Source organism: Musca domestica, unplaced genomic scaffold (genome assembly GCF_030504385.1).
Source record: "Musca domestica strain aabys unplaced genomic scaffold, Musca_domestica.polishedcontigs.V.1.1 20, whole genome shotgun sequence".
Lineage (NCBI taxonomy): Eukaryota > Metazoa > Arthropoda > Insecta > Diptera > Muscidae > Musca > Musca domestica.
In genome coordinates, this window is record NW_026712250.1 from 9,070,811 (window position 1) to 9,093,519 (window position 22,709).

At 31.9% G+C, this 22,709-nt stretch overlaps 1 protein-coding gene across 10 annotated transcripts in view; it reads left to right on the top strand.

Annotated features, from left to right (window-relative positions):
- Window positions 1–22,021, top strand: part of LOC131800388 (myotubularin-related protein 4-like) — a 62,570-nt gene extending 40,549 nt beyond the window's left edge. For 3 of the 10 annotated variants that reach the window (XM_059122388.1, XM_059122390.1, XM_059122389.1), the window contains 14 exons: window positions 1,850–1,971; window positions 2,036–2,976; window positions 3,043–3,233; window positions 3,296–3,491; window positions 5,368–5,553; window positions 5,624–5,921; window positions 5,986–6,091; window positions 6,170–6,726; window positions 6,822–7,731; window positions 7,796–7,961; window positions 10,552–10,662; window positions 11,138–11,464; window positions 14,509–14,729; window positions 20,993–22,021. In XM_059122388.1, the coding sequence (XP_058978371.1) occupies window positions 1,854–1,971; window positions 2,036–2,976; window positions 3,043–3,233; window positions 3,296–3,491; window positions 5,368–5,553; window positions 5,624–5,921; window positions 5,986–6,091; window positions 6,170–6,726; window positions 6,822–7,731; window positions 7,796–7,961; window positions 10,552–10,662; window positions 11,138–11,464; window positions 14,509–14,729; window positions 20,993–21,263 (4,599 nt within the window). In that variant the 5' untranslated portion in view covers window positions 1,850–1,853 and the 3' untranslated portion in view covers window positions 21,264–22,021. Of the gene's footprint in view, window positions 1–1,849; window positions 1,972–2,035; window positions 2,977–3,042; window positions 3,234–3,295; window positions 3,492–5,367; window positions 5,554–5,623; window positions 5,922–5,985; window positions 6,092–6,169; window positions 6,727–6,821; window positions 7,732–7,795; window positions 7,962–10,551; window positions 10,760–11,067; window positions 11,465–14,508; window positions 14,730–20,992 lie in introns of those variants that run through there. The other 7 variants (XM_059122391.1, XM_059122392.1, XM_059122393.1 and 4 more) reach the window with 7 other exon arrangements.
- The last annotated feature ends 688 nt before the right edge of the window (window positions 22,022–22,709 follow it).

Genomic DNA, 22,709 nt, shown 5'->3' on the forward strand with positions numbered 1-22,709 from the left:
TGTTTTGTTGTTGTTGTTGTTGTTGTTTATTATAGATAATTTATTTGCAAAGCTGTTCACTTTTTGGTGTTGTTGTTGTTTTTTTTTTTTGTTGGTATTGAAATAATTTAAAATAATTGCCCAGGTTTGATGTCTCAATTATAGAGGAAATTAGGTTATCTAAGATTGAATCTTAATTTTGTTATTTTTGGTGGTTCGGACGTTCTGAGTCATTCCTCAACTGGGGCAAGGACTTTCGGAGCAAAATTCGTGATTTTTTTTAAATAATTTAAAAAAAAAATAAATATTTTTTTAAATAATTTTTTAAAAATATTTTTTCAAATAATTTTTTAATTTTTTTTTTCGAAGACCAACGTGGATTTTTATTAAAAAATATTTTTCAAAATAAATTTTTAAAAAACAGGTGCAAGGACTTTGTCATTCGGCAGAAGGGGCAAGAACTTTCGGAGCAAAATTCGTGATTTTTTTAAATATATATTCTTTAAAAAAAATTTTTTTAAATAATTTTTTTAAAATAATTTTTTAAAAATATTTTTTCAAATAATTTTTTAAATTTTTTCGAAGACTGACGTGGATTTTTTTAAAAAGTATTTTTCAAAATAATTAAAAAAAAAAAAACAGGTGCAAGGACTTTCGGTGATTTCGTGATTTTTTTTAATATATATATTTTTTAAATAATTTTTTGAAAAAAAAAATATTTTTGTAAATAATTTTTTAAAAATATTTTTTTAAATAATTTTTTTAATTTTTTTTAATATTTTTTCAAATAACTTTTTTAATTTTTTTTGAAGACCGTGGATTTTTTTTTAAAAGTATTTCTCAAAATAATTTAAAAAAATACAGGGGCAAGGACTTTCAATGCAATATTTGTGATTTTTTTTTAAATATATATATTTTTTAAATAATTTTTTTTAAAAATAAATGTTTTATAAATAATTTTTCAAAATAATTTTTTAAAAATAATTTTTTTAAAATAATTTAAATAATTTTTTAAATTTTTTTTTTAATATTTTTTCAAATAACTTTTTTAATTTTTTTTGAAGACCGTGGATTTTTTTTTTTTTTAAGTATTTCTCAAAATAATTTAAAAAAAAAATACAGGGGCAAGGACTTTCGGTGCAATATTTGTGATTTTTTTTAAATATATATATTTTTTAAATAATTTTTTTAAAAAATAAATATGTTTTAAATAATTTTTCAAAATAATTTTTTAAAAATAATTTTTTTTAAATAATTTAAATATTTTTTTTAAATTTTTTTAATATTTTTTCAAATAACTTTTTTAATTTTTTTTGAAGACCGTGGATTTTTTTTAAAAAGTATTTCTCAAAATAATTTAAAAAAAAAATACAGGGGCAAAGACTTTCGGTGCAATATTTGTGATTTTTTTAAATATATATATTTTTTAAATATTTTTTTTAAAAAATAAATATGTTTTAAATAATTTAAAAAAAAAATTTTTTAAACAAATTTGTTCGAAGACCGACGTAGATTTTTTTAAAGTGTTTTTCAAAATAATTTTTTAAAAATAAATAAATTTTTTAAAAATATTTTTTCAAATAATTTTTAAAAAAAAAATTGTTTTTTTTTTAAAGTGTTTTTCAAAATAATTTTTTAAAAAATAAATATTGAAAAAAAAAATTAAGAATTTTTTCAAATAATTATTTAAAAATATTTTTTTTAAGACTAACTTGGATTTTTTTAAAATATTTTTCAAAAAAATTTTAAAAAAAATATTTTTTTTAAATATTTTTTCAAATACAAATCTGGAAAACACTTAAAATTTTTCAAAATATTTCAATTTCCCGCCTAATCTAATCTCTCTTTTTTATTTCTGTTTTCATTCCAGCTAAATGGAGGCATCTGATGGATCGCCCCCACCATCACTGTGTATGGTACGAGCCGCTGAACTATTTCCCAAACCACAAATGGAGAAAGAAGATACCGAATTGAAGGTCCCATTTCAGGAGCGTAAGTTTGCATTTCCAACCCCCGAAAACTCAATTTAACCTCCCTTCATTTCTCTTTTTTCCAGTTGCTGGCGAGTCTGTTAAATATTTGGGACGCACCGACGATGGCATTTTGGCCCTGTCCAATTATCGCCTGTATTTACAGAAAACCTCAACAAATGTTGAGACATCCGTTCCCCTGGGTCTCATAGAATCGGCCCAAAGTCGTGATCTGTTCCATTTAATTGTCTATTGCAAAGATGCCAGCACGGTCAAGTGTTCTTTTGAGACTGCCGAACAGTGTACAGAATGGCAAAGACGCATACAGATGTCGGTGGGTGTGCCCGAGACATTGGAATCTATATTCGCTTTTCCATTCTGTTCATGGGCATGTGACAGCTTAAATGGTGGAGGTGGTGGTGGTGTTGGAGCAGCAGGTGTGGCCGGCGGAGGTGGTGGAGGGGTTGCAGGCGGAGGAGGCAGTCAAACATTTAATTCAAACACCGAAAATCCTGGCTACAATCCCTATTTGGCCCTGGACTACAATGAGAGATTACAGAAATGCAGTTACCGCTACGAAGATGATTTTATGCGGGAAGTTGAACGTTTGGGTTTTGATTTGAATGGTCCCTGGCGCATATCTCGCGCCAATGAAGATTTCAAGCTGTGTCCCTCATATCCACCCAAACTCTTGGTACCCTGTTGCATTTCCGATGAAACGCTGAATAATGTGGCGAATTTTAGAGGTTCTCGACGTTTGCCGGCCGTTGTGTGGCGTCATCGTAAATCGGGAGCGGTTATTGCCAGATGCAGTCAACCAGAAGTGGGTTGGCTGGGTTGGCGCAATACCAAAGATGAACAGCTGTTGAAGGCCCTGGCCGATGCCTGTGCTTTTGATAGGGGTGAACAGATGCGTCAATTTGCCAACAATTCTCAGTCAGCACAAAGTATACAGATACCCTCGGGTGATAGTTCACCATCCAGTCCGGATGGCAGCCACGAAGAGGTGGCCCTGGATGAAGTGAGGGTAGGTTGTGAAAAAAGATAATTTTTTTTTTAGGAATCTAAATTTCATAGACTTGTCTCTTTTTAGAAAATTCTCATTGTGGATGCCCGCAGCTATACCTCGGCCGTGACAAATCGTGCCCGTGGTGGAGGCTGCGAATGCATTGAGTATTATCCTTGTGCTGAAATTGAATTTATGAATTTGGGCAATATACATGTCATACGCAAGAGTTTCCATGCCCTGCGGCAGCTGTGTGCATCGCCACCGGACGTTCCCAAGTAAGAAAAAGAGAGATTATTGTGACAAAATTGGATTTATTCACTTTTCTTTGAATTTTTAGCTGGTTGGGTCTCCTGGAGAAGACCATGTGGTTGCAACATTTATCTGGATTATTGGCTGCTTCTATGACTGTCTGTCATGCCATTGAGAAAAAGGGTCGGCCTGTACTCGTACACTGTTCTGATGGCTGGGATCGTACACCCCAAATTGTGGCCACAGCCCAGCTGTGTCTGGACCCCTATTATAGGACAATAGAGGTAAGATAAGTTGGAATTGTTTTGTTATACCCTTAGCCATATGGGTAGAGAGTATGATACGGCCAAAACGTGCCTCACCGAAATAACGGTTTTAGACCCTAGGTCTCTTTGGACCAAATCCGTTCATCCGTCCGTCTGTCAGGCTGCTGGGCACGATAACTCTCGAAGGGAGTATCCGATTTGATTCAAACTTGGTATATCATAATATTATTGCCAAACTTAGATCGAGTTCGGAGATGGGCAATATCGGTCCACTCCTTCTGGTACCTCCCCCACAAAAGGTGAAAATTTTCAAAAAATCTATTTTCTGCACAGAACGGGAAACGACCATCCGATTTTGCTCCAACTTTGCAAATCCTAATATTTCCGTCAGTACTATGTCAGGTGCGACCATGGACAATATCAGTCCACTCCATCCAGTACTTCCCCCACAAAATGTCTAAATTTTGAATAATTATAACTCCTATAAAATGTAATGTAAGTGGCCGATGGTCTTCAAATTACACAAATCTCAATATTTTTATTAACCCAAGGTCTGGTGTGAAGATAAGATATATCGGTCCACTTCTTCTGGTACCTCCCCCACAAAGGGTCAAAGTTTTGAACAACAAAATCGATCATAAAATCCGAAATAAGCATCCGACACATTTCATTTTCATTATTTCTACTAACACAAGATCTGCTGTGAAGATGGTACATATCGATCCACTCCTTCTGGTACCTCCCCCACAAAAGGATCAAAATTTTGAATATCCATGAAGCTCATAAAACGCGAAATTAACATTCAATACCATTCAGACTTGGCACATCTCAATATTTTCATCAACACAAGATCTGTTAAAAAGATGGTAGAGATCGGACCATTCCTTCTGATACCCCCCCACAAAGGGTCAAAATTTTAAATAACCAAACGATCATAGAATCCGAAATAAGCATCCGGTTCTCTTCAAATTACACACATCCCATTATTTCTACTAACACAAGATCTGCTGTGAAGGTGGGATATATCGGTGCACTCCTTTTGGTACCTCCCCCACAAATGGATCAAAATTTTGAATATCCATGAAGCTCATAAATCACGAAATTAACATCCGATTCCATTTAGACTTGACACATCTCAATATTTCCATCCATACACGATCTGTTATTAATATGGTAGAGATCGGACCATTCCTTCTGGTACCTCCCCCACAAAAGGTTCAAAGTTCTGAATAACCAAAAAGATCATAGAATACGAAATAAGCATCCGGCTATCTTCAAATTACACACATCACAATATTTTTATTAACCCAAGGTCGGGTGTGAAGATGGGATATATCGGTGCAGTCCTTCTGATACCTCCCCCACAAAGGGATCAAAATTTTGAATATCCATAGAGCTCATAAAACGCGAAATTAACATCCGATTCCATTCAGACTTGGCACATCTCAATATTTTCATCAACACAGGATCTGTTCTAAAGATGGTAGAGATCGGATCATTCCTTCTGGTACCTCCCCCACAAAGGGTCGAAGTTTTAAATAACAAAATCGAGCAAAACCCCGAAATAAGCATCCGGTTCTCTTTAAATTACACACATCACGATATTTTTATTAACCCAAGGTCGGGTGTGAAGATGGGATATATCGGTCCACTCCTTCTGGTGGATATACCCCACAAGGGTCAAAACCGTTGTAATATTTATATCAGTCTTAGGTCAGTTACGAATTGGAAAATATTGGCCAACTGCTTCGGAACCTTCCCCATAAAGGGGTAAACAGTTTGAATAATCATAACTCAAGGTTGGGGGTATACACCTGTCGGCAAAACCGCCGGATACTATTTTATTTTTTATTTCCCAAAAACTCATTGAAATATTTTTACTTCCCCTCTCCAGGGTTTTCGTGTGCTGGTCGAACGTGAATGGCTTAGCTATGGCCATAAATTTGCCGATCGCTGTGGCCATGGTCCCGGTTCGGAGGAACTGAATGAACGTTGTCCAGTATTTCTGCAATGGCTGGATTTGGTACATCAAATCCATAAACAGTTTAGTTGCAGTTTTGAATTTAGCATGGGCTACTTGGTGAGTACCAAAGAGCTTCCTTCCTAACATTTCTTGTTCTTAATTCCAATTCCTCTCTCTCCTTTTGCAGATCAAATTAGCCCAACACTCACATTCTGGTCTATTCGGCAACTTTTTGTGCAATACGTTGAAGGAACGTTTGGAGAATTCCGTTTTTGAGCGTACCTTTAGTGTTTGGTCGCTGCTGTCCAGTCCCATTTATCGCAATCCTTTGTATAAGCCACAACGTGAAAAAGTCTTATGGCCGGCACATAATGTACGTGATTTGTCACTGTGGACCGAGGTGTATTTGGGCAGCCTGGTGGGTGGTAATCAAAATTCCATTGATTTTCCGAATTATATCAACGATACACTAATGGGTTCCATGAGTAAGTGAAGGCCTTGAAGGGTTCATTTAAAATAGTCAAATAAGTATTTCTTATTTTTTTGAAGGTTCCATGTCCAAAACCAGGTCTTATGGGGATCTAATAACGGCTGGTTTCATTCAAAACAGCATGTCAAGGCGTTCAAGTGATCCCAACATGACCGTGGATCCGAAGTAAGTAAACATAGCCTCTCTTTATTAGTGTCTAAAGTTAATATTAAACTGCCTTGTTTTTGTTTCCCCCGCTTCTAGTCTCACCATCGGTTCGAATTCGGAAAACAATTCCATTGCCGATCTACAGTCTGACGAACGTGAAGAATCACCCGATATTTTGGCAAATTTAATACACGACACAACCCGTAAATTGGAGAATTTAACGAATGAGCTAAACAATCATGACAATGATGATTTCAAATTGGCATCGAAACATGCAAATGAATCGGAACACCTGGACGACGACGACCACGAAGAAGAAAGTAAAAAGCCTAAAACTGCAATGACAATTACTGGGTCAAGTAATGGCATCGTGCATTCAAGTGAACAACAACAACAACAAAATACTGGCTGTGATAATGAGACTACCAGAACAACAACAACACCAAATACACAAGGTCCATCAACGCCCACATCAAAGAAAACGAAAATTGTGGCCAAGGATGCCAGTCGGGATGGTGGTGGTAACGATGTTACAGACTCGTCGCTGACAAACGGTGTAAATGGCATTCAACGAAGTTCCAATGGCATTACCATTGAAAAACATACCACCATGGGTCTGGATCTAATGATGAGAAGTGTGGCCATGGATGATGGTAAGTGGAAAACAATTTGGGATATTTTTTTTCCTTTATTCATTTTTTCCTAATCATTCCAAATTCACTTTTCTATTTTTCTCCCTCTTTTCTAGACGCCTCATGCAACCACAGTTTGGAAACATCTTGCAATGGTTCGATGGCCGGTGAATCAATGACAAGCAGTAAAACAACAACAGATGAGTCCCATAATTTATGGCATGGTTCCATTAATACCAGCACTGACACCCTGGTACCATTGGCGGAAACAAAAATACAAAATGGCAATTGTGATACAATCGATGGTGGTGGGGCCGGTAAACGAGATGCAATTTCTCCCAAAAAGCTCAATGTTGATAGCACAAATAATGGCGAAGAGAAGACAACAAAGAGTGGCAGCACAACATGTAAAATTTTGCCAAAAGTTCATAGCAGCAACAACATTAACAGCATTACATCTCGACCAAATCAACTGTCCACCAGCAGCCTCAACACCACCACTACCAATGGCAATAATAATCTACACAATGCAACAACAACAACCACAGATGACATTACCACAACGAGTAAAGGCGGTGACAATAAACCCTCAAGTCGCTTGACCTCTGACATTGTTGCTGCTGCCTCCGCCTCTGCTGGCATGATGGAAGAAAGCATACTCATATTACCTGAACATAGGAAATTAGAAATTTCCATTAGTGGCAAATGTGAAACAGTGGCCTCTAATACAACTACCTCGTCGGGTTCCAATAGCATTATTACATCCACAAATCAGCAAATGCCAATGGCTGCTCCACCACCACCACCGCCCGCAGCAGGGTGTCCATTATCTTCTTCTGCATTGCCCACGCCAACCTCAGCCTCAACAATGTCCGCTTACAATCTACCTTATGCTATTAACAATAGTAGTAGCGTTCCAAATAATACTGCAATACCTACTAATACAACCACAGCTGCCTCTAGCCAAAGAAGAAGACGTACCTCGTCCTCAAATTCGGGTTTTATTGCCAAACAAGCCAATGGAAGGTAGGGTCCAACGCTTACATTTTTGTTTTACTCAAATTTAAAATTTGTCTTATTTTTCCCCCAGTTATATTTCACGCTTCTCATTGCCTGGCGGCGGTGTACGTTCTTTGCCTATGACACCACCTGGTTTGACTGAACGACAACAAGTTACTATTTCCTGCCCCGATGGTTTAGCACATGCTTTAAGTGAAGAAAATATAAGACTACAGCAAATTGTACATGAACATAAGGTAAGGGCAAGCATGGAAAGGAAATTGAAATGAGGAAATTGTATGGGCGGGAAAAAAGAAAGGAAAGAGAAACAGATTGAAAACTCGAGGAAAACGATGTTGAAACATCTAAAGGAAATCTAAATAAGTCAAGCAAGACTATTACAGGAAATTGAATATAAAAATTTTTGAGATAAATATTATATTTATGGACTCATTTTGCTCCATGACTTATAATGAAATTTGATGTAGAACATATGCTCCTCGGGCCCATCACCCTCACATGAAGTGTTGGGGGTCAGTTTGTTTGAATTCAGATTTATTCGCAATTAATGCTGAAAAAATGACAAAAATATAAATATCATTACACATCCAATTTGTTATATGTATTTTAGCAGGATACTTTATATCTACAGATTTCTTTTAGTCCAGGACCTTTTGGGAAATTTAATCCAGAATATTTTTGCCTTTAGGTACATCATTATTAAATGAAGAACAAAGGAGCAATTTGGCCCAATTAATAAGCATTTCTAAATAACCCAAAAAATACATGTGTTTTTATGCACAGTTGTTTACAGATATATAATTTAGCGAGATATATTAGATCTAGAGATATCTTGTTGTTGATGACCCATAGTGGAATTTGATGAAAAATATATTTGTCATTAGTGTCTTTCTTCTAAACTTTAGAATATCGGGGGAATTTGGTTCAATTTATAGACCTTCGAAACTAACCTCAAAAATCAATGCTTTATGCGCAATTGTTTATTATTTTTTTATGGAGACATATTATATATACAGAGTTTTTGTTGTTGGCGACTTGTAGTGGAATATTATGGAGAATAATTTTGTCCTTAAGGTCATTCTTCAAAAATGAAGTATAACAGTGCATTTTGGTTAAATTCGTATACGTTCAAAATTAACCTAAAAACCAATAATTTTATACCCAATTATTTGTTGACATTTTATCGGGTTATATTATATTCTCAGATTTCTTGCTGTTGGCGTCTTATTGTGAAATTTAATAGGGAATATTTCTGCCTTTACGTCCACCATCCTAAAATAAAGTCGATCGGTACAATTTGATCCAATTTGTATACGTTCTAAATTAACCTAAAAAATCAATATTTTTATGTGCAATTGCTTATCAAATTTTTAAGGAGATGTATAACATCTACAAACTTTTTGTTGTTGGTGACTTATAGTAGAATTTCATGGAGAATAATTTTGTCTTTAGGATCATCCTTCAAAAATGAAGAGTAAAAGGACATTTTGGTCTAATTCGAAATTAACCTTAAAAAAGCCAACAATTTTATACCCAATTATTTGTTGGTATTTTATCGAGTTATATTATATCCTCAGATTTCTTGTTGTTGGCGACTTATAGTAAAATCTAATAGGGAATATTTCTGCCTCTACGGTCATCGTCCTAAAATAAAGTCGGTCGGGACAAATTGGTCCAATTTGCATATGTTCGAAATAAACCTCAAAAATCAATATTTTTATGCGCAATTGTTTATTAATGTTTTATCGAGATATATAAAATCTACAGATTTTTTGTTGTTGGTGACTTATAGTGAAATTTTATGGAGAATAATTTGGTCTTTAGGATCATCTTTAAAAAATGATGCATAGCAGGTCATTTTGGTCTAATTCGAAATTAACCTTAAAAAAGCCAACAATTTTATACCCAATTATTTGTTGGTATTTTATCGAGTTATATTATATCCTCAGATTTCTTGTTGTTGGCGACTTATAGTGAAATTGAATAGGGAATATTTCTGCCTTTACGGCCATCGTCCTAAAATTAAGTCGATCGGAATAAGATAGACAAATTTGTATATGTTCAAAATTAACCTAAAAAATCAATATTTTTATGCGCAATTGTTTATTAATATTTTATCGCGATATATTATATCTACATAGTTTTTGTTGTTGGTGACTTATAGTAAAATTTTATGGAGAACATTTTCGTCTTTAGGTCCATCCTCCTAAAATTAAGCAGAACCCGACAATATGATCTGTTTTGTATATGTTCGAAATTAACTTAAAATTGAACTTTTATATACCCAATTGTTTATTGATATTTCATCGAGATATATTGTATCTACACATTTCTTGTTGTTGGTGACTCATGGTGGAATCTTATGGGAAATGTTTTTCTCATTATGACCATTCCACTAAAATGGAGAATAAAGGGACAAATATAACGAAATTTGTTGATCTTCGAAATTATGCAAAAAAAATTATTTGAATTTGTTACCAACTTTTTATTCTGCTATATTAAGTCTAGGAATTTCTTGTGGTTGGGGAGTCCTGATGAAATTTGATGGTGAATAGCTTTTCCATTAGGAGAATTCACGTAAAATGTAGTATAACGCGACAAATTGGTCTCTAATCGTAGACATTCGAAATTAACCTAAAAATTGGATTTGTTCATATTTATTACATACACCGAATTTTGGTGGTTGGTGACTTATAGCAGAATTTGATGTTGACAATTTATTTCACTTGGACTATTCCCCTAAATTGAGCTGAACCAATTCCTTAACCTTTTAATAATTTTGTATGAATGATGATAATTATTGTTTTCCTTTCTTTTTATTTCCAGATGCGCGAAGATGTTTTACTACGCGAACTGCACGATATGCGCATGGCATTGCTAAAGAAAATTTGTCCAAATTGCAATAATGCAAATGCATCGGCCAACACTGACGAACAGGTGAATATCACATAACTTAAGCAAAGCGTTAACAATTAAGAAACCCCCCACACACTAAGAAAAATGCTTAGACGAAATCCAAGAAAAAACAATTTAGGTAAAACTATTTAATTCTAATCTCTACAAAAATATTCAATATTCCCCCCATGGAAAGAAAACCCCATAAAAAAAAACAAATAGAAGAAAAGACGATTTGTAGATAACTAAAAACTGATTGGTTGTTAAATTTCTGTTGCTCTTCCCCATGTTTTATAAACATTTTTTTAATTAGCCTACGTTACTAAATGTGATTTATGTTATTTTTTTAAACAATTTTTTGTATATTTTTTGTTTGTTAATGAAAAAAAAACTTCCAAAATTTTTTTGTACATAAGTTAGGTAAAAGTAATGTCTATTATGTTTAAGATCAAGTGCTATGAACATGAATATAATGATTGTTGTAATAATAACCACAAAACAACATCATCAACAACAGAAAATCCATTTTGATAATACAACAAATCTACCACCACATAGAAGACGATTTTGTGTTCCAACCATGCCAATGTATCAAGCAAATCGGCAGTTTCTCAAGCGTTATCGTCGTAGACGTCGTCGTCATCAAAGGATGTTTTGTCACAGTCGAATCCCCGCCACTGCCACCATAATTATTGAACACATTGACAATTGTAGAGAAGAAAATGATGATGATAATGACGACAACGATTTCGATTATGAGTTGGAAGAAGATGACTATGATGATGATTATAGTGATAGTTGTAATGGTGATAATGAAGATGCTGAGACTTATTCAGTATCAGGGGTTAGTTTTTTTTAATTTTGTTTTTTTTTTTTTTTTTTTAATTTTTGTTTGATTTGATATTTTAATTTTGAACTTTTTTTGGCCCACACTGCTTTTTTCTCTCAATGTGTTTTTACTCTTGTCCTTTGCTGTGCATGGAGCTTTGATGTTATAGATGTCTTTTTTTTTGTGTTGCTTGAATTGCTGGCATGCAATAAGCTGGATTTTTTTTTTTTTTTGTGAGAACACCTCTTAACAAAAAAAATATATCAAAAAGATATTAGGTGTTTAAAAAGCCACAGAGAAAGGTGTAATTGTTATCTATGGACTCCGTTTATTCAGCGAATTGTAGAGAATTTGATAAAAAAACATTTTAAGGAAGTCGGCATTTCCATTTAAAAAAAATATATATATATATACCAATTTGTTACTGATATTTATTTCGTAAATATTATATACACAGATTTTTTGTTGTTGACGACCCATAGTGGAATTTGATGTTGAATATTTTTTCCATTGGAGGCATTCTTCTAAAATGATGTGCAATGGGCCTGGTTTGGCCAAATCGTTGACCTTGAAAATCAAACAAAAAATTGCATACCCAACAAACAAAATTTTGTATACCAAAATGTTTACCTATATATTTTCTTGGAAAATATTAGATATTCCGATTTCTTGTTGTTAGCGACTCATAGTTAAATTTGGTGTAGAATAATTTTTCCATTGGCGGCATTCCTCTAAAATAATGTTTAATGGCAATATTTGACCCAATTCGTAGATCTTTAAAGGTAACCTAATTTTTTTGTTATTGAAATTGTTACCGATATTTTCTTGGTATACATTATATATTCAGATTTCTTGCTGTTGGCGACTCTTAGTTAAATTTGATGTAGAATATTTTTTTCCTTTGGAGACGCCCCTCTAAAGTGACGTTTAGCGGGAATATTTGGCCAAATTCGTAGATCTTGAATGTTAATCTAAAATTTGTCATACCTTAATTTTTGCTTATATTTTTTTGGTATATCTATTATATATACAGATTTCTTGTTGTTGGCGACTCATAGTTAAATTTGATGTAGAATATTTTCTCCATTGGAGGTATTCCTTTAAAATGAAGTTTAATGGGTAATATTTGTTCGAATTCGTAGGACTTCAAAGTTAACCTAAATTTGTTATATCCAAGTTTTTGCTGATATTTTCTTGGTATATATATTATATATATATCGATTTCTTGTTGTTGGCGACTCATAGTTAAATTTGATGTAGAATATTTTCTCCTTTGGAGACGTCCTTCTAAAGTGACGTTTAGCGGAGATATTTGGCCTAATTCGTAGATCTTTGAAGTTAACTTAAAATTTGTTATAACCAATTTTTTGCTGATATTTTCTTGGTATATATATTATATATACCAATTTATTGTTGTTGGCGACTCATAGTTAAATTTGATGTAGAATATTTTCTCCATTGGAGGCATTCCTCAAAAATGAAGTGCAATGGGGATATTTGTCTCAAATCAAGGGACTAAAATTAACTTAAAATTTTCCCAACCAAAGTTTTGCTGATATATATTATATATGGCGAATTGTTGTTGTTGGCATCACATAGTTAAATTTGATGTAGAATATTTTTTCCTTTAGAGACGCCCCCTAAAGTCACGTTTAGAGGGGATATTAGCCCAAATTGGTAGTTCTGCAAAGTTAACCTAAAATTTTTCACAACCAAAGTTGTGCTGATATTTTCTTGGTATATATATTTTATATGGCGAATTGTTGTTGTTGGCATCTCATAGTTAAATTTGATGTAGTATATTTTTCCCATTGGTGGCATCCCTCTAAAATAATGTTTAATGGGAATATTTGACCCAATTTGTAAAACTTCAAAAGGAACATAAAAAATTTTACAGCCAAATCGTTAGTGATATTTTCATGGAATGTATTACATATTCCGATTTCTTGTTTTGGGGACTCATAGTTAAATTTGATGTAGAATATTTTCTGAATTGGAGGTATTCCTCTAAAATAAAGTTTAATGGGACTATTTGGCCCAATCTGTAAAACTTCAAACTTAACATAAAAAAATTACAGCCAAATCGTTAGTGATATTTTCTTGGAATGTATTATATATACAGATTTCTTATTGTTGGCGACTCATAGCTAAATTTGATGCAGAATATTTTCTCCATTGGTGGTATTCCTCAAAAATGAAGTTTAAGGGGAAAATTTGACCCAAATCAAGGAACTTTAAAATTAACCTAAAATTTTGCACAAACAAAGTTTTGCTGATATTTTCTTGGTATATATATTATATATGGCGAGTTGTTGTTGTTGGCGACTCATAGTTAAATTTGCCGCAGAATATTTTTCCCATTGGAGGTATTCCTTTAAAATGAAGTTTAATGAAGTTATTTTGCCCAATTTGTGGATCTTCAAAATTAACCTAAAAATTTTTTGATAGATTTTGTTTCTTGTCATATGTTTTGTTAAGAGATATTTTGTTGTTGTTTGGTTGGAGGTCCTTCTCCAATACGAAAAGGTATTTTAAGGTAATTCTGTTCCAAAAATGTCAATTTTAATCTCTCAAAAAGTTCCCAAACAATATTTCGATTAACCCACGTAGAACTTGGGAGATCATTTGTGACTCTCATCGGCATTAGGAAAGAGAAATTTTCCACTCTTTCCTCTTTACCCACCCTTTCTTTTTTTCCAAAAAGTCGATTTTTTCCACATAAAACTTTCTTTGTAAAGAAAATGAAAAATAGTGAGGTTAGGTTTGACATTATGTTAATTCCTCGTTTTTTTTTTAATTTCAATTACCAAAAGCTTTTTATAAAAGATAACGCTTTGAAACAAAGGAAAATTGAAATATAACAGCATGAAATCGTCTTTTTTGTAAAATGAATTGAATTTAATTTTTTTTTGTATAACACTCTGAATGTTTGTCTCTCTAACGAATCTCTTTATATTTTCTCCCCCCAATTTCCTTTTGTATCTTTCTTTTCCGCTCATGGATGATGATTATGATGGCATGGTAAATTTATGGATTTGAAAAAAAAAAAACGTACATAGTGTTCAGCACTGGATAATGTAGAAAATGCTTCGATCTGCTCATGGGAGGCCGTTGAAGATCGCAGTGCCAGTGGTCCCTCGTCCTGTGCCACAACCAGTTCCTCAATGCAACCAAATGCCACAAGTGTATTATGGGTACCCGATCATGCTGTTTCACGTTGCACCAGCTGTCAAACGGAATTTTGGCTGGGCCGAAGGAAACATCATTGCCGGTGCGCATTGTAAAAATAATATGTTTTGACTTTATATCGCTCTCTCTCTATCTATCGTTGTTTAGCTTTCTGTTTGTTTGTTACTTCTTTCTGTATCATATTAGTGTTTTAGTGTCATTTCTTTTATTTGTTGTTTTTTATTTCTTTCTTTAGTTTTATTTTTTATGAAATTGTAACTAACATTGGTTTGTCTTAAATTTAAGAAAAAAAATTAATTTCTTTTGTAAAATATTTAGGATCTGTTTCTGTAGGACTTCACAAAATGTGAAAACACATTTAGAAACGTGTTGTCATACCGGAACAATGCTTAAATTTCGATTGCATATCATGTTTAGAGTCGTATGTAACGTGACTTATTCCAAAGCATACTTTAAGGCGCTCCCTTATTTCTCAAACTAGATATAAATGCTTTACAGAATCATATAAATAGACCCATAGTTACTTTTGAGGATCTTCATAGAATCACTTTCTGAGTCGATTTATGCATGGACTGACGTCCGTCCGTCCGTCTGTCTTGTGAACAAAATGCAGGTCGCATTTATTATCCGATTGAGATGAAAATTTCCAAACAATATTTGTTTGACCCAAGGTCGAATATATCTTCAACCGATTTCGTGTTAATTGTCCACCAAATGGCCAATATAAGTCCAAATGACCTGAATTTTGATACATCCGACCGAATTGTGTCTAGAAGCAAGTACATAAAATTTGGAGAAAATCGGTTCAAATATAGCCATAGCTCCCACATATATGTTTCATCCGATTTGGAGTTTTAAGTCCCTCACATGCGTAATATGCACTCCACATAAATGATATTTAGTACAGGACATCAGATACTGTGTGAAATTACCTCTGTCAAATTTTATGAAGATCGGCTATGATTTGGACATAGCTCCCATATATATCTTCAACCGATTTCAGGTTAATTGTGCACCAAATGGCCAATATAAGTCCAATTGACCTGAATTTTGAGATATCCGACCAAATTCAGTATGGAAGCAAGTACATCAAATTTGGAGAAAATCGGTTCAGATATAACCATAGCTCCCATATATATGCTTCATCCGATTTGAGGTTTTAAGTCCCTCACATGTGTAATATGCACTCCACAAGAATGATATTTCGCACCGGACATTAGATACTGCTCGAAAATACCTCTGCCAATTTTGATCAAGATCGGTTCAGATTTGGATATAGCTGTCATATATATCCTCAACCGATTTCGGGTTAATTGTGCACTAAATGGCCAATATAAGTCCATATGATCTGAATTTTTGTACATCCTACCGAATTCAGTCTAGAAACAAGTACATCAAATTCGGAGAAAATTGGTTCAGATATAGCCATAGCTCCCATATATATGTTTCATCCGATTTGGGTTTTTAAGTCCCTAACATTCGTAATATGCATTCGACAACAATGATATTTGGTACAAGCTCGGAAATGCCTCTGTCAAACTTTGTCAAGATCGGTTCAGATTTGGATATAGCTCCCATATATATCGTTAATCCGATTTCTGGTTTGCTGTGCAAATAATGGATAATATCAGTCCAAATGACCTTAATTTTGGCATATCCGACCGAATTCAGTCTAGAAACATGTATATAAACTTTGGTGCAAATCGGTTCAAAAATAGCTATAGCTCCCATATATATGTTTCGTCCGATTTGGTGTTTCAGTCCCTCACATTCGTAATATGCATTCGACAACAACGATATTTGATACCAGATATCTTATGGACCTCGGAAATACCTCTGCCAAATTTTATCAAGATCGGTTCAGATTTGGATAAAGCTCGCATATATATCCTTAATCCGATTTCAGGTTTATTGTGCAAATAATGGCTAACATCAGTCCAAATGACCTTAATTTTGGTACATCCGACCGAATTCAGTCCAGAAGCAAGAACATCAAATTTGGTGTAAATCGGTTCAGATATAGCTATAGCTCCCATGGATATGTTTTATTCGATTTGGGGTTTAAAGTCCCTCACATTCGTAATATGCATTCGACAACAATGATATTTGGTACCAGATATCTTATGGACCTCGGAAATACCTCTGCCAAATTTTATCAAGATCGGTTCAGATATGGACATAGCACCCATATATATCGTTAATCCGATTTTTGGTTTATTGTGGAAATAATAGATAATATCAGCCCAAATGAGCTGAATTTTGGCACATCCTACCGAATTCAGTCTAGAAACAGGTACATAAACTTTGGTGCAAATCGGTTCAAAAATAGCTATAGCTCCCATATATGTGATTCGTCCGATTTGGTGTTTAAGTCCCTCACATTCGTAATATACATTCGACAACAATGATATTTAGTACCAGATATCTTATAGAGCTCGGAAATGCCTCTGCCAAATTTTATCAAGATCGGTTCAGATTTGGATATAGCTCCCATATATATCGTTAATCCGATTTCAGGTTAATTATGCACAAATGGCCAATATAAGTCCAAATGACCTGAATTTTGGCAATTACGACTGAATTCATCCTATAAACCAGTACTTCAAATTTGGAGAAAATCGGTTCAGATATAGCCATAGCTCCCATATATATTTTCATACGATATGGAGTTTTAAGTCCCTCACATTCGTAATATGCATTCGAAAACAATGATATTTGGTTCCAGATATCAGATACAGCTCTGAAATAAGTGTATGACATTTTGTCAAGATCAGTTCAGATTTGGACATAGCTCCCATATATATCCTTAAACCGATTCCAGGTTTATTGTGCAAATTATGGCTAATATCAACCCAAATGCCAAATAAAAATTGTGAAAAAATCACTTTACCTATGACTCTTAACATGAAGTGCTCTCTGACCTTTTATCTCATTTGCAACTGACATTTTGTTGAGCCCCTATATGTTTCCTAACACCACTTTTCCCTTTCATTGTTAATAACCACATTCACATTTAGTTCTTCGTTGTTAATTAATCAATTAACTTTAACTTGTAATAATACCTACTTTTACTTTACTATACATTAGTTTTAGTATCATGTTTAATATATACCAAAATCACACATATACATACATACATACAACATATGCAATTACATACAATAAAGCACTCATATATATTTTTTCTAATTTATTAAACTATGCTTTGTTCCAGAACTTGGAAGAATCAAAATCGATAGTAGATTCTTGCAGGTTCTGCAGAAGAGCATGTTTTAGGCCAAAAATAATGGTTTGTAAAAATTATTCATTGATTTGAAATCTTTTATTTTTTCATACACGCACACACTTTATTATGTAGAGCTACGGTCACATTTTGCCAAAAAGAATTTCCATTGAACTTTATGAAATCCGAATTCATTTCAAGTTTTAAATTGAAATTATGAAAAACCTCATAGAAGGCTCGGTCGATTTGTCGACGTATATTTATTAACCATATGTTACGGAAAATTTAAAATTGCTTAAATTTTTTTAGTAGCCCCTCAATTTGATAAATTTTTTTTTTTTGATCAAAATACTTCCAAAACAATTTAAATAGTATCAGTCGGTTAGACGACAGATGTATACCACCAGCCTTGAGTTATGGTTATTCTAACTGTTGACCCTCTATGTGGGTGGTTCCGAAGTAGTTGGCCAATACATTTTGTCCAATTCCTATCTGACCTAAGACTGATATAAATATTACAACATGTCATATTTGGACTATATCGCCTACTTCCTATACTTTATATGAGATATGTGCAAATTTTTCGAAAATGGGGAAATAGGTGTTATTATGTACCAGATATAGCGGACCGAAATATTCCACTTCATCAATATTGGTACGTGCTTCACAACAGATCGTAAGCAAAAATATTTGGATGTGTGAAAATTTTAAAAAAAAAAAGTATTTTTTCAAAACACATCGAAATCTGGATTTTTTTAAAATAATTTTTCAGAATCTATCGGACTGTGGGTTTTTATTTCTTTTTAATCTATTGAAACGTGTATTTAAAAAAAAAAATATTTTCTCAAAATCGATCACATATGGATTTTTTTTCAAAATCCTTCGAAATACAATTTTTTTAAAAAAATATTTTTCAAAGTCCATCGAAACGTGGATTTTTAAGAAAATATTTTTTCAAAAGTACACTTTTTTACAAAATATTTTTTTTTTCAAAATTCGTCGGAACGTGGATAACATTTTTTTCAAAATTCATTGAAAAGTGGATTTTTTAAAATATATGTTTTCAAAATCCATCGAAAAGGGGATTTTTTAAAATAAATTTTATTCAAAATCCATCGAAACGTGTTTTTTATTTTTTTTTTCCAAATATTTTTTAAAATCCATCGAAACATGGATTTTTAAGAAAATATTTTTTTGAAAATTCATAAAAATGTGGGTTTTAAATAAATGTTTTTAAAAATCCGTCATCACTTGGATTTTTTAAGATTTTTTTTTTCAAAATCCATCCAAACGTGTTTTTTTAATATTTTTTCAAAATCCATCAAAACATGGATTTTTAAGAAAATATTTTTGAAAATTTATCGAAATGTGGATTTTTGAATAAATATTTTTAAAAATCCGCCAGGACTTGGATTTTTTTAAATCTATCGGAACTTGTATTAAAAACATTTTTTTTTAATAAATCCATCAAAACTTTGATTTTTTATAAAACATTTTTTCAAAATCGAAATCGATATGAATATTTTTTTAAAATCCATCGAAACGTGGATTTAGAAAAAAACATTTTTTTCAAAATACATCGAAAAGTGGATTTTAAAAAAGATATTTTTTCAAAATCCATCGAAACGTGGATATTTCAAAGATATTTTTTCAAAATTCATCCAAAAAATTTGAAAAATATTTTTTCAAAATTCATCATCATTTCTTAAAAAATATTCAAAATGCATCAAACGGGGTAAAATAAATATTAAATATTTTTTTTCAAAATCCATCGATTTAAAAAAAGACATTTCTTCAAAATCCGTCGAAACGTGGATTTAAAAAATTTTTTCTAAATCCATCGAAACAATATATAATAAATATTAAATATGTTTTTTTTTTTTCAAAATCCATCGAAACGTGGATTTAAAAAAAGACATTTTTCCAAAATTCATCGAAACATGGATATTTTAAAGACATTTTTTCAAAATTCATCCAAAATATTTGAAAAATATTTTTTCAAAATTCGTCCAAAAAATTTGAAAAATATTTTTTCAAAACGTGGAATAATTATATAATAAATATTAATTTTTTTTTTCAAAATTCATCGAAATGTGAGTTTTAAATTTTTTCTCCACATCTATCGAGAATTGCATTTTTTAAAAAAATATATTTTTTTTAAAACGTGGATTTTTTAAAATATATATTTCAAAATTCATCGAATTGTAGATTTTTATGAAAAAGTTTTTTTTAAATCCATAGAAAGATTTTAAAGAAGATACATTTTGGATTTTTAAAATATATTTTTTCAAAACGTTGATTTTTAAAATATAATTTTTCATAATCCATGCATTCTTTTAAAAATATTTTAATATTTTTTCAAAACTCGGATTATTTTAATAATATTTTTTCAAAACTCGGATTATTTTAATAATATTTTTTCAAAACGTGGATTTTTAAAATATATTTTTTTAAACTACATCAAAAAATATTTTTTTAAATATTTTTCCAAATCCATCGAAACTGGAATTTTTAAGTAAACATTTTTTTTTTTCAAAATTCATCGAAACGAGGATTTTTAAGAAAATATTTGCTCAAAATCCATAGAAACCTGTATTTTTAAGAAAATATATTTTTCAAAATTCATCGATAATCGGAATTTGCATTTTTTGTGTATTATTTAATTTTTTTTTTTTATAATCCATACCATACGTTTTTTTTACTATTTCTTAAAATGTCGCTTTTTTAAAATATAGTTTTTCAAAATCCGTCGAATAGTGGATTTTTAAAAAATATTTTTTTCAAAATCCATTTCCCGCGGATTTTTTAAAAAATATTACAAATTTTGATTTTTTTAAAATATTTTTCAAAATTCATCGAAACATGGATTTTAATTTTTTTCATTTTATTTATTTATTTATTTATTTATTTTTTTTTTTTTTTTGATTTCGGATTGTATTTTTGTTTTTCTTTTTAATATTTCTTCTGTATGGCCATTGCATATCCATTCAAAATAACTTCACTTTTCACATTTTCCATACTCCTCTACATTGCATGTAGAACACACATTTATTTCTTTGTCCATTATTTCACTCTTGAATCTGTTTATTTGCAATTTTTCATTTTCTCTCTCTCTCTCTCTTTTCTCTTAGATCTTGCGGACAAATTTTCTGTGCTGATTGTTCCGAATACTGGGCACCGCTGCCAGATGCCAAGCTGTTTAGTCCGGTGCGATTGTGTGGACCCTGCCATGCAACCACAACGCGCACCATGCAACAGGTTAGCAGTGAAATGATGCCGTCGTCGACGCCGCCCGCAGTGGCTGCAGCCGCAGCCGCCGCCACTGTAGCAGTCAGCAATAACAGTACCAACATGCATTTGCAGCAGAACGCCACAAAACCAGCAGCAGCATCAAAGGCTTGAATTAGATAAAAGAAAACAACAATAACAACTCCCCAATTCAGAAGAGTAAGGAGAAGAATAATATTAAAGAAAAACCAAATAAATTGAGGATTGAAACGAAAAACGGATTTCAAAAGAAAATGTATGCGATCTTAGGCATAAAAATTAATACAGGAGTTGATGAGGGCAAGCCCACTAATGGACGGACAAGATTGAAAATCACAACACATTATTATCATTAAAATGCAAAAGAGAAAATCTAAACTAAACTAAAGAAAAGATAAATATATATAATTATTATTATAAATATTAACACGGCATAAAACAATATTCCCCCCGAAAACAAAAAAAAACTATCCCCATCCCAACCTATAAAAATACGTTTTGGATTTACGAAATCCACTCGATCTGAAATGTCAATTTAATAGAGCATATATCAAATAATATGACTACTATTTACGTGACGTATAGACTATGGAATTGATATTTGGAATTAGTAGCAGGGATTTAGTAGTCTAAACGTGTTCTAAGACCCCAGCCTCTAAAGCCAGCCCCCCTTTTAACTAATATTATCCCCTCTCTATTCTAAATATCCCTTTATCCACTCCTCTATTTCTCCCTCTCTCAAAAAAAAATAACCAAAACATTGTTACTTAGTAAAAAAAACAAAAACAACAACTAAAATTCAAACACAAAATTATTGAAATTTGAAATTGAATTTCTTCGAAAACTGAGAAAACAGAAACTGAACTGATGTAGACAAAAAAAAAAAACAAAAATTATTTAAAACAAAAAACTAAAATAAAATGTCATTTTATTAAAGAAACTAAACAAAAAAAAAAAAAAAAAAAAAACAATTGTATAAAGAACAAGCATATATATTTAATTAATTTAAAACAAAAAAACAATTGTTATGTTTAAACTTTAAAAAAATTAAAAAAAAAAACAATTATTTAAAATAAAAGCAAATACACAAAATAGCAAATAAAAATTCAAACAAAACAAAAAAATGCATTCTCAGCAAATGGAAGTAAGCATAACGCCCATTATATAATTATTATTACTATATTTTAAAAACAAAAAACAATTATTATTGTAACGGTGTCGATTTGAAATTTAAGTACTCTTATTTTGTTGTAATTCTTCTATCTATCCTTCTTTTTTTTTTTAATTTAATTCTGTGATAAAAATTTTATCGATGTTGAAACAAAACAAAATTTGGATCTATTTTTTTCGTTTGGTTTGGAAAATTTACATTTTTTGGTATTAACGGAAAAAATGGGAAAACAATTTTAAAAATGTACAAATTTTGTTAAAAATTCAAGCAATAGTAGATTTTCAAAAACTAATTTCTTAAATAATTTTTTTCAAAGGTCCCCAAAAATCGAGATTTTTTGGGCGAATATTTAATTTCTGTGATAACAATTTTATCGATGTTGAAACAAAACAAATTTGGATCTATTTTTT